Source organism: Pseudonaja textilis, chromosome 2, assembly GCF_049901715.1.
Source record: "Pseudonaja textilis isolate UNSWEBS1 chromosome 2, rPseTex1.2, whole genome shotgun sequence".
Classification (NCBI taxonomy): domain Eukaryota; kingdom Metazoa; phylum Chordata; class Lepidosauria; order Squamata; family Elapidae; genus Pseudonaja; species Pseudonaja textilis.
In genome coordinates this window covers 239,288,759-239,302,086 of record NC_141991.1, presented here as the reverse complement: position 1 = coordinate 239,302,086, position 13,328 = coordinate 239,288,759, and the positions used below count along the sequence as shown (strand labels likewise).

At 38.9% G+C, this 13,328-nt stretch overlaps 1 protein-coding gene across 1 annotated transcript in view; it reads right to left on the bottom strand.

The window, feature by feature from the left end:
• Nucleotides 1-13,328, bottom strand: part of ADAMTS12 (ADAM metallopeptidase with thrombospondin type 1 motif 12) — a 164,471-nt gene that overhangs the window by 53,531 nt on the left and 97,612 nt on the right. Inside the window, exons 4-8 of the mRNA XM_087927399.1 lie at nt 9,433-9,629; nt 8,619-8,702; nt 7,782-7,906; nt 3,254-3,403; nt 528-671 (exon numbers count right to left, since the gene is read on the bottom strand). Of these exons, the coding sequence (XP_087783525.1) occupies nt 528-671; nt 3,254-3,403; nt 7,782-7,906; nt 8,619-8,702; nt 9,433-9,629 (700 nt within the window). The remainder of the gene's footprint in view (nt 1-527; nt 672-3,253; nt 3,404-7,781; nt 7,907-8,618; nt 8,703-9,432; nt 9,630-13,328) is intronic.

Here is a 13,328-nt window from a genome sequence, read left to right as displayed (position 1 = left end):
AGGGTATAACTCTAGAAAAATCCCTATGTCAGCGTTCCAGCAAACCTCCATTCCAATCAGTAACTCTGAGACAAGCATATCTCAGAAGTACCTTTATTAGAATAGCCCCTGGTACATCTGTGGAATCCCGAATCTAAAAATTTTCAGGCTTTCCACAATTTCCCAAACTACAAATCCACACACACACCCCGGGTTGTTATCACACCACATGGCCCAATCACGATCCGTCCAAAAGTAAGATCCTTATTTCATCCTGCGTCATACTAAATGACCTAGAACTAACAAAAGGATTTTATTTTGTCTACTTAAAGCAACTTAATTGAAATCACCCCACTCTCACTTTCTCAGGCTATGTGGCAGCGTGGAATATAGCTTCCAAAGCTGACACCCTACTGGCTCCTAAAATTATCCTTGTGGATCCATCTTCATCCATCTGCAAGCCTAGAGCCCAATATATGAAGACCAAGGCAGCTGAAAGATGCTTAGAGCAATTTTGTTCCATTTTTCAAATTGTCACTTTGACTCACTCTAAGAAACGGGTGATGTATTCCTTGCTGCATCGTGACCAGGTGAGAGGTGTGGGATCATACTGGAGCTGCCGAGACATAATGTATGGCCGTCTTCCCACTGGTTCACAGTCATTTTCTTTTCCATCGTGCTGAATGCCAAAACTGAAGGAAAGGAAACCCAAGGAATTAAATATATATATATATATTTCACAACAAAGTTCTGCCATGGAAGCTTATGAGGATAGGGCAGCTGATTTATTTATTTAATTTATTTGCCACCTACAGGCAATTCTCTTAAGCTGATCTTAAATAACCTAAAGAAAGAATAGCCTGCTGCAAGTCATTGGATGTTGCAATTCATTTAGGTGTCCTCTTTGACATCCTGTTTGCATTTTTAGAAAAAAAAATAATACTTGAATTTCACAGAATGGATGAAGAGAGTTCTGTAAACAGTAAAAGTTGGTTTTAATATATTTTGGTTACCATTAACAGATTACATTAAAGGCAATTCATAATAGCAAACAGTTTCTAAATTAAAAAGTGGGACATGTAAATATTGGAACGATTCAAAGAACCTCCTAAACATCCTTTAAGGATGATACAGCACTAAAAAAAGACTGAGTTTTTATTTATAAGGATACAAAGGGAACATATTTATAAGGATACAAAGGGAACATCAGTATAATCCTGGTGGTACTGTATGAAATAAAAGCTGTATTTCCTACACTTTAATTGTCAATAATGCTAAATAATGGTATTAAAGGTAAGTTTATTTCATAGAGAATCAGGGCTGGAAGGGACCTTAGAAGTCTTCTAGTCCAACTGCCTGCCCAAGGCAGGAATCCTTATGCTATCCCAGGCAAATGGTTGTCCAATCTTGAAAATCTCCAGCAGTGGAACAACTACAACTCCAGAGACAAGCTGTTCTACTGCTTAATCATCATCAGGAAATTCCTCCTTATTTCCAGGTTGAATCTCCCTCTGACAAGCTTCCACCAGGGGTGGGATTCTACCAGTTTACACCTATTTGCTAGAACCGGTTGTTAACATTCTAAGCAGTTCGGAAAACCAGTTGTTAGAAGAAATTACTGGCCTAATCCTGTAAGGAAGGCAGGAAGGAAACATTCTGGTGTTGCTTACAGAAAGTGCCTCTCCGTTAACTCTTATTACATTCTTGACAGGACTAGACTTCCTGTCTCAAGAACTTCTTGGGAGCTTTTTTCCCTTCCTTTGCTGGCACTTTGCTTGTGTGGAGTGACCATTCAAAGTTACAATGGCACTGAAAAAAGTGACTTATGACCATTTTTCACACTTACGACTGTTGCAGCATCCCCACAGTCATGAGAGGCCAGGCGAAGAGATACGTGCCTCAATGTGAATGATGTTTAGTTGAGCCATGCCCAGCCAGTCACATGACCACCAAGCCACGCCCACCACCTAAGCCATGCCCACAGAACCAGTGGGAGAATAAATTGACGCCCTCTTTCCTATGACAACCCTTCAAGTATTAGGGACAGGTATCATGTCTCCCTTGAGCCTTCTCTTCATTAAGCTAAACATACCTAGTTCCCTTAGCTCTTCGTTGTATGATTTAGCCTCTAGTTAAGTTTTGCTCATTTGCACATTCTTAACTCCCTTTCTCAAGTAACCACTGTGACCAAATGGAATTGTTATCTTCCAGAGAACATTTTCTTGTGGTTAAGCCAGATGCAGCTATCTAAGAGATGAACTCCTAAGATCGGTCTCACCCATGTTGACAAGGCAAATGTGATGACCCAGAGTGTAATACAAATGTAACAAACTCCAAAACATAAATAAATGTCCTTTAATGTCTCCAACTTGGCCCCACTGTTTAATAATTCTCAGTTGGAGATAAAAGACATTCAAAAATATCTTCAAAAGAAAGCCATACAGTCCGAACTTAATGAGCAGATAGAGGTGAAATAAAAACCTAAAACAAACTACAATGAAGGAAATTCCATAACAGACCAGGATAACTAATTACCAACTTCAAGGAGATAACAAGGCACAGTCTGTTGGAAGGATACCAACCAAGATAACTTCAGCCCAAAATAACATACACTTTGCTTCTGGCAACATTGTGCTTTAATCGTCTCTCTTATATACTATTCTCCCCAGCTGCAACCCAAGAGGGGGATCATGGCCGCTTCTTCTCTTGTAAGCCAAGTTGTTTCCTTCTCCGTTCCTCCCTGAGTGTCCCAGGATGCAGAGGGGATGGGCCTGGTTCTTCCTCTGACTGTCCAGCCAGCCTCTGGCCTTCCCCAGCCTCCTCCACAACCTCCAGAGCCACATCTCCACTCCCTGTCAGCTGTTCCTCCTCTCCCTCAGAGTTTGACTCTAAAAAGGGCATAACAGCAAGCCACTTGTGTATAAACAGAGAGCAGACTCCACTCCCTTTCTAGCTGATGTTTCTCTAACTGGGTAATGAAACACCTGTAAGAAAACAACCAAGCCAGGAAAACAACAAGGATCCCATTAACACCTCCAATCAAGATCTCCAACATGTTTAAAGTTCAAAGTGGAAATATATAGGTACAGGTAGTGGGTTAGCAGTTGAAGAAACAAATGGAAGGGAAATGAAGAATGCATAACATTTTTTTACTAATTATCTTCTACTTTGTTTTGTGTATTTTTTAGTCTTAAGCAATTTCTGCCTGAAGAACTTTATAAAAAAAATCTATTAATTGTGCCGCACGTCCACAAAACTTCCAATTTATTCCTACCTGTGTCCAAGTTCATGGGCTATCGTGAAGGCCAAAGGTAGGCCAGAGTCTTCATTGATGTTACAGCTCCGATGGGGTTGACACATTCCCGAAAGGTGGGATAAGCCTAAGGTTTCACAGGGATGATTCACGCTGGCACAAATGTCTTTTCTGTGACCACAGTAAAAAAGCTTGATGTTAAACAAAACAAAAACAAAACCCTGCATATTCAAGGTAATCCCATACTCAGGACACAGGGCCACTGTTTTTAGTGCTCTTAATTCTAGGAAAATGTACATAAAGTGGATGATGCTAACATCACTTTTGGGGATCTACCGAGATTCATATTTCAGCAGAGATCTAGAGGTTCAACCTCCAGAGTTCCTGGCTTTGCATTTCCTCCTTTTTGTAACCACATTCTTTTTATGCGTCCCCTAAATAATAGAAATAGAAAGAGCCATGAAAAAAATTGTTAATAATAATCTCATAGAATATAAAATTTCATGTGAACAACAGAATAACAGACTTGGAAGGAACCTTAGAGGTTTTCTAGTCCAACCCTCTGCTTAGCTAGGAAACTCTATACCATTTCAGACAAATGGTTGTCCAATCTCTTCTTCCAAACCTCCAGTGATGGAGGATCCACAACTTTTGGAGGCAAGTTGTTCCACTGATTAATTGTTCTAACTGTCAGGAAATTTCTCCTTCTCTCCTGGATTAGTTTCCATCTATGGCTTCTTGGATGGAAACACATATTTTACCAGTCTGTGGAACAACAACTGAAGTCATCTGTTACAACACTTTATTTATTGGTTCCTTCCTTGATTAGTTGCCCCAAATGAACATTTTTAAACAAATGTCCTTCAGAGTCTTTCACAGCACCTCCCCCTCCAATCAGTGCTTTCTATGGTCTAACAACGTTTTTATTCTCATTCTATGTACTCCTTACCATAAACTGTGTTGAGAAACTTTCCTAAATTAGAAATGAGGCATTGTACCAAATGGAATCATCTTTTTACAAAATGCAAAGTGAGTCATAGATTTCAGGCCATTATAGCAGTATTCAAAAGTGTGCAATTATTGTTAACAAGCACTGTTGTGGGAAAAGTCACAAGCAAGACAGCCGCTGTGATTACTGTAGCCAAACAACCCTGATAATTAAGAACCAAAAATATTTGCTTCTGTATTTATCCATCTGGGAAAGAGTTTTGAAGGACGGGGGTTGTTTTCCAAAAACATTCCCCCTTCATTTTATGTTCTTTAATAGATTAGGCTCTGATTTGTTAAGATTTTTGAAAATAAATCGATGCAAAGTTAGGCAGTATGATCCAGAAATTTGGGATAACAGTCCCCATATTAACTATTAATAGCTAATACTTACAGATAATCAGGGTTGGCTAAAGCATTGTCAGGCTTTACCAGAGGCATGAGTATAAATCTTCACCACAAATCCTGCATAATCTCGTACCTAGGAACTGGTTTTACTCTGAGGTAATTTTATAGCCTTGTCCATGCTAGTTTAGTTTCTTTATTGCTGACAAGGTCAGGCAATACATCTGTCTGCAGCAATACAAAACAATCTAAGCTTGTACATCAAGGGTCTTCAAACATGACAGCTTTAAGACTGGTGGACTTCAACTCTCAGAATTCCTCCTCCAGTCATGTTAGCTCAGGAATTCTGGGAGTTGAAGTCCACAAGTCTTAAACTTGCCAAGTTTGAAGACCCTTGTTATATATAGTTCTATGCATGGGTGTTGAAAACTTGGGGTTTCCTCCCCCACCCCCCAGCCACACACACACCTTTCTAGGTAAATGGATGTTTGGGAAACTGCCAATCAGATGGATGGGTAGGTGGGTGGGTGGGTGGGTGGGTGGATGGATGAATGAATTACATTTGCACAGCGTGCGCCTCCCTCCATCTTATATCAAACTCTGTGTTTATAACCATGTCACCGATAAAGTGACACATGTATAATAAGAACAAATGAAACCAATATACTACAAAGATAGAAAAACCACAGCCACATTTCCCTCATGCAACCCCCACATTCTCTTCCATCCTAACATCATCCTGTCCCAAAGCTTGGCAGAGGGAGGAATTTGTCACCCAAATGGGTGGATAAGCAGTCATCGCTACTAAAAGAGAAGAGATTAAAGACAAGCAGGTATAATAGGGATTGTTTTATACCTGGCAGTAATGATGTGGCAATATGCCAGATGGAGTTTTGGTAGGTTAGTGCTTAGCAAAGTAATGACAGCTAGAGAATGATGAATTCAAACAAGCAAATACTGAGAGAAAGTTAGGGAGAAAAACTGAAGGGTAAGAGTTATTTGACAGTGAATTAATGTGCTGGAGAAACAACAAGTTCTCAGTTACTGAATGAATTCAAGCAGAAGCTGTTGGGAGTTGCTGTAATTTACATTCCTGAATTGAGCTGAAGGTGGGATTGAGTCAGGGGTGGGATTCAAATTTTTTAACAACCAGTTCTGTGGGCGTGGCTTAGGTGGTGGGCATGGCTTGGCAGTCATGTGACTGGGTGGACATGGCTTGGTGGTCATGTTATTGGCTGGGCGTGGCCAACTCAATATCACTCACATCGAGGCACACATCTCCTCGCCTGGCCTCTTATGACTGTGGGGATGCTGCAACAGTCATAAGTGTGAAAAATGGTCATAAGTCACTTTTTTCAGTCCCTTTGTAACTTTGAATGGTCACTCCACGCAAGCAAAGTACCAGCAAAGGAGGGGGAAAAAACTCCGAAGAAGTTCCTGAGACAGGAAGTCTAGTCCTGCCAAGAATGTAATAAGGGTTAACAGAGAGGCAGTTTCTGTAAGCAACACCAGAATGTTGCCTTCCTGCCTTCCTCACAGGATTAGGCCAGTAATTTCTTCTAACAACTGGTTTTCCGAACTGCTTAGAATGTTAACAACTGGTTCTAGAGAATAGGTGCGAACTGGTAGAATCCCACCCCTGCATTGAGTATCCTAAATGTGTCCTTCCTACTCTTTTGATTTAAGAGAGGATAAGAGTGAACAATACTGGAATGTTATGGGAAGGAGGATCAAGACAGAATCAGAAGAAAAGAGCCATAAAAAAATACATAGAGTCTGGTATGGTACATCAAGGCTCTATTTCTTTCTCACCAATATAGCATAACCAGAGGTGGGCTGCTGCCGGTTCAGATCGGTTCGCCCGTATTGGTAGTTCCGACCACCACCTGGGCCTGCCCACCCACCCAGGTGCTATCCCATCCTATATATCTCACTTTCTGGCTTGCTCGCCCTGCCCACTCAGCCCAGCTGATTTGCATGCATCACCCGTTCTATTCACCGCGGCTGCCTGAGAAGGTGTGCTGGAAGCCGCATGCATGAAATCACCATGTGTTTGAAGCCACGTGCAAGGGTGGAAGGCTCACATTTTCGGTTCTGCACTCGGTGAACCAGTTGTTAAATTATGTGAAACCCACCTCTGAATATAACACAAGAGACATGTACAGTGTCATATTACAATCTTTCTAATGATCGTAAAGGAGAACAGTGTGCTTCCCTCTGCTGCAAGTGTATGCATAAACTATTGAGGGAGTCTCAATAGAAGGGCACAGCAAAGACTACCTCATAACTTCAAAAAAGAGGTGACATTCAAAGATAACTTTTTGATGTACAGATCTTTGTAATTAAGCCACACATATTCATAATTGAAAGTAAGAAGGGAATAAAGACATTTTAGGATAAGAATGGGAAAAAGTGCCTGCCCAGAACCACAATAGTTCCAGCCGCAATAGTCCTGGTGAAGGATACTAGAGGTTCTAATTCAGATGATCAAATGAACTTTACCAGAAGAAGCAGGCTGTCTGCTTCTTTTGGTATTCATTTGATCATTTGTATATTTGGAAGCAAAGAATTGGTAAATTTCTCCTCTGATGCGTGGAACTCAGTTATCTATTTTTGCACAGTTCTTGGCTCAAGTAAGGCAAAATACATAAAAGTATATGAGGTAAAATGTTAAATAGTCCATAAAGCTCTTTTCAACTAATCCTATTGAGAAATCCAGCCTTTTCTACTTCTGTTTCTTCTAAAAAGCTAAAAATGAACCTATTTCCTCAAACTATAATAAATACAGGTAGTCGTCAACTTACAACCATTTGTTTAGCAAATTATAATGACACTAAAAAATGAAAAAAAGTGACTTGCAACTGGTCCTCACGCTTATGACTCTTGCAGCATCTCCACAGACATATGATAAAAACCCCGGCACTTGTATTTATGAAGATTTCAGCATATGATTGTCATTCGTAACCTTCACAACTGGCTTCTGACAAGCAGAGTCAATGTGGGAAGCTGGATTCGCTTAACATGAATTCACTTACAACTGCAGTGATTTGCTTAATAATTACAGCAAATGGGTTGTAAAAATGGGTGTGACTTATATAACAACTGCTTTGCTTAGCAACAGAAATTCTGGTTTAATTTCTGTTGTTGCAAATCAAGGACTACCCATACCTTATTCAGAAATAGAGCAAGAACCCCGTACATAAGGAGAATATCCTACCTGGTAAGAAGTACAGCTACATCATGGTGAAGTGGGTTTGTATCCAATTTGGGGTTGATGCTCTTTTGCCATTTACAAAAGCTGGCTAAAGTTTTATCTGCATGGTGGGTGATTTTCAGTCCTTGCTATAAAAAGTTGGGGAAATGAATTGTCTTGTCAGGAGACTATCAGTATATGCAATAATTACAAAGTCTGGCAAATTAATTTAGTTTTAATAAATATTGCCATTTCATAAAGTGAGAGACATCATTGTAATAGTAATTTATTGAATCCCGACATGTGATTAAAAATTGTTTATTAGCGAAGATAGATCAGGGGAGGAAAAAAACACAGTACAATAGGAAAATGGAGAAGTCTTCATGAGATGAAAAGAACACAAAAAGAAACTGCAATATCTTTCTTAAATTAAAACATCATTTTTTTCTAATGTGAAACAAATGTTATCCCTAAAACAAAGGATATGTGAAGCATAATGATAAATTTATAACATTTTATCTTATTTGAAAGCACACATATTGGAATTAATATTAACTCTTCTTCTACAGAGTGCATCTCTGAAGAGGAAAAATAAAAGGTTGGATTCTTTGTAAAAGTTGATAGAGTAGATCCCAGATCAATCATATACCAATTGCATCCATTTCTGGAACTGGAGGCCCAACTCATGGTCATCCATGCCCTTCTTCTCTGTTGCAATACTTGACATCATGCCCCGTGAAGTACCAATAGTAGGAACCCTTCTGTTCTTTTGCAAGACCCTAAAAATTCATTCTTTCCTTCAAGCATCTCCCTTCAATGACATGACCAATGCAAGGATTAACCAGGAAACCAAGTTCTTACCTCCTCTTCTTCAAGAAGAATAAGTCGAACAAGCACAATATGGATTGCGTTGCCAATGCTTGGATCATGGAATAATCCTGCAACCTAAATCAAAGCCAGGCAATATGAAGTTCATCGATTCTTTAATATTTTTTTCCTATTAGGGATGATGTCAAGGGTCTCTTTGGAGGAGTGTCAAAAAAGTAGTCAAGATGACAGCCACAATGCTACTATTGAAACTCCATCTTTTTTAATGTACTTTGATTGCATGGTTGTGGCCAACATCTTGACTCTTTTGGACACATGTTCCTCAATCCCATGAACACTGTTGGTCAACATCAAAGTATCTGGCAGTTAACAAAAGATAGTTCCTTTCTCCAAAGATCTTACAAGCTAAATATGGCTGGGGAAAGAAGAAGAAACAAAAGGAAGAGGAAGAGATTCTGAGATGCCAAATGGGAACTTTTGGAACATATAACAACTGAAGGTGGGAGGGGGAAGGGCAAATTAAACAAAATGAAAAAAAAACCATACTGATACAGAGTTTATTTTGGTTGCTATGGTTAAGGATTTAGTTGCTTTGATAAACTGGAAGTGTTGCTGCTTTTGCTAAAATATTTTGAGTCAAGTTTTTTTACACATTTCCCCCCACTATATTTGGCATATTTATTCAGGCATATTTAGGATAAAGAACTATGCTTTCACAAAAGCATCATTCTATTTTTAAGATGACAGGAGAAAATAATTAAATATAGGGGATAATCACATTTATTGAATTGAATAGAATAGAATCAATATCAAATCCATCCCAATAGAAACAAATTATGTGACCCACCATATTTATGATCGTGAGGATATAGGATTCCACATTTTCGCTTCCATGGTATTCAATCATTTTACTATCAGCAACTACCAAAGTCTCTACCCATCTTTCTCTACTGACAGAACGCCGGGAGGTTATTCTTGGTGTCACATGGTTCCTTTCCCACTTTATCCTTCGAAGTTCTTGCTGTTTGAAAAAGTTTGATGTTTCTGAAACAAACAAAAAAAATCAAATAGTGTTGAATGTACTTTCTATGAAGCTAGCATAAATAACAGATTTCTCTTTCTAACAGGCTCATAACGTTACATGGATTAGTTTGGTCAAAGGTCTACTTCAAGACACGGGGAATAACCAGAATAACACGTCTCAAGAATTGGTGCAGTAGCTGTAGGCCTCAGAACTTTGTCAAGGCCAGACCCATCATCCCTGACCTAGACTCACAAGACTCTAATCCAGAACCAGGTGCTTCTTCCATCCAATCCTTTGGAATATCTTCATGTTGTCCAAGGTTTGTCTTTGGTGGCACTAACTCTTCAACATCACAAAAATTATTGATCAGAAAGGCTAACTGGATGTAGATAGAAAATTAAGGATTTATTTTTATATCCCCTCTTTTTCTGTCATTCTTCCTGCTGCTTGTCTATGATCATTTTTTTTCCTGCTCTTTGTTTCCAGGCAACCAGAAATTTTGCTCTCTGGCCTTTCTCTAGGTAGTTAACTAGGAAGTCATACCTTTCACACATCCCTTTCACACACAGGAAAAGAGCATTTTCATTGGAAAAGAGGAAAAGAGCACTGGCATTGCTGAGATTCTCTCTTTCTCTCTTTCTCCTTCATCCACAAAGATGAAGACCTCTGTAGATGAAGGAGAAAGAGAGAAATAGAGAATCGCAGCAATGCCACAAGGCAACTGAGGCATGCAGGATTACTTGAGAGAAAATAAGCTTGATCAGAGCAACTGTATTTTCTCTGAGCTTATAAAATTTAAGGGAGCAAATATGCCCAGCAAAGCTGCTGGAACCATTTCCCTTTAAAAAAAAAACACTTTGTAATAAACATAAAGTGACATATGTTCACTTTGTATTCTTCAAGATAATAGCAAAAAATAGAAAAGCAAAATACTGAAATAAAATAAAAATAAATTATAATAAACCATCTTCAAAGAATAACTTTTGACAGCTTTCTTTTCCCTTCCCTTCCCTGATCTCTATTTGTTACTTAGGAATTTGTCCTTTTCTTGAAATATGAGAGATCGTTGGTTATGTTTTTCTAAACAGTTTATTTTATTTCTAATTTCTTAACTTTTCCCCCCTAAAAATCATATCTCAAATTTCTAAGGCTGCCTTGTTTTGTGATATACTGTACGCAAGGGTGTCATTTCTGCTTGAATTTAATTAAACTTTTAATATGAGTATATGTAGTTTTGCCATTACTGGGTATTGTATACTACATGGGTCAGAAAGAGGACTGAGAAAATATCTACAGGCTCCTTCAGCTCTGAGAGCTGAAGAAGCTTCTTAGATGTGAAGCAAAACATCTTCAAAGAAAAAGCAGAAAGTCCAGTTGCCTCTTGAAAAAGCACCTTTGAGACAACCATGACCAGGATGACTAAGAATCTCCATAGACTGCAGACCCATCACATCCCGAACATAAACTATTTCAACTCCTACCCTCAGAATGCCGCTATAGAGCACTGCATGCCAAAACAACTAGACTCCGAGACAGGTTTTTTTCCTCACTCTGCTAAACACCTAATTCCCATAGCACTGTCTTATGTTTTGGGATATCTAACCATATAGTTTGGCCATCTTACTTTTATCATTCTCATTTGTTCCACTACTTTCTCTATTGTATCATTATTATGATTATTGTCCTTTGTTATTAAGACTATTATTATGTTGTTATTTTACATTTATAACCAAGAGCCAAATTCCTTGTGTGTCTAGTCATACTTGGCCAATAAGATATTCTACCCCAATAAAGTATTCTCTTCTATTCTTCAACGTTAGTCTTCAATTCTTGAATAGTCGACAGGATTTGATGCTGGAACAATCTCAATTCATGACTCTTGATTTGTAAAGCTCCTTGGTACTAAAAAAATTTCTGCTGGTAACCTTTGACGGTAACCTTTGCCATTCATTTGATAAACTTGGACTGAATTTATATGTTGAATTTGATTTGATGAATTTTGTAAATAGTAGTCCTCAACAACAAACTGCAATTTGCAAAGTCAGGATAAGCACATCACATTTAAGGAAAGTACCTACTGACCTTTAAACTTAAACCTCAAAAGCGAATTTTCCACAACAGAAAAGCACAGAAAACTATCTATTCAGTCCCTTGATGACAGCTGAGTGGCTATCCTTACTCCTTCCCTCTATCTTCTATCTAGCTCTGACATGTGCTACCTTTTGTCTTACACACACACACACACACACACACACCCTTGGAATGTGCTCCTTCCTTCCTGGGAAACTGCACTTCACAACAATCCATCATTCCAAAGATACAGAGGCAGAAATCTCCTGTCCCTGTCTCACACAAAGAATAATTAGCATAGAATCAAGCAACTTATCTTTCATGGGCTAGAATGGGCTCCACCCTACTGGGGTTTCAAAAGGCCCTGAAGATGTCCCTTTTCAACCACGTTTGTAGGTGAAGACAACTGACACCCCTTCTTTCGTCCACATTCAGATTTCATCTTGTTTCCTGATTTTGTTTCTTGTTTCTTATCCTGCTATATGTTTTTAAATGTTTTGAATAATTTGTAAACTAGCCTAAGTTGCTGGGACTTTTTACTCAAGCAGCATATTGATTTAATAAAGTCCTTGATTAAGATCACAATTGAGACTGGAATGTGGGGGGCAGGAAATGAGAGCAATCTTTAGCATGCAAATACGAATCCCTATACCAAGGGTCTTCAAACTTGGGAAGTTTAAGACTTGTGGACTTCAACTCCCAGAATTCCTGAGTTAAGATGACTGGAGGAGGAATTCTGGGAATTGAAGTCCACAAGTCTTATAGCTGTCAAGTTTGAAGACCCCTGCCCTATACAGAGGGCTTGCTAGCTTCAGAGAACCAAAAAAAAACAGGATATCACAACATTCTCTGGTTGCAAAATTAGCAGTAGAGACAGGGGTTGAGTGGGAAAGGCCATACAGGTTTCCCCCATTTTAATTCTTAAATCCTGATGGCTGACAGATTCGAGACTTGGTCAGTAAGTGGATCAAAATCCTTGGATGGAAGGAATCCTGCAGGAATTTTACACAGACAATTGTTATCGTGCCTCAGTAGGTATGGCTGCACAATCATCATATAGCAAACTTCAACTTCTGAAAAATAAAAGAGAATATTTGTTGCTCAGGGTTGAAATGAGGGGGTTCTTGGTGCTCACTGAACTTGGTTGTTTTCTTGCAGGCATTTCAATTACTCAAACTAGGTAGCATCTAGCACGACTGATGTTACCTAGTTTGGCTAACGAAACATCTGCAAGAAAACAATGAAGCTCAGAGAGCACCAAGGAACCCCTAACTTTTGAAGAAGGCTCCACTCCAAAGTCACTTGACGCTTCAATTAACCCTGGGAAAACTTTCACACAGATCTCATACCCTCACCCTTAGACACAGCAATAAATATTGTTTTTCAGCAATAACAGATGGACTTGAGTTTCAGCAGACTTTTACTGGAGCTCTCAATTATATTCTGTTCAGTAAGCTGAAGAATAGAGAAACCTGACAAGATAAAATAAAATGAATTTTCCATTTGCAGTGGGTTTTTTTTTATTACCAGAAATCATTAAACAATATATCACCTCTGCAAGATCAAATATTTCACACAAAAGCCTTTTCTCCTCTTCCCACCAGACTTTAATAATCTTTGTGTATTATTAAAAAGGCACAACATCTCAT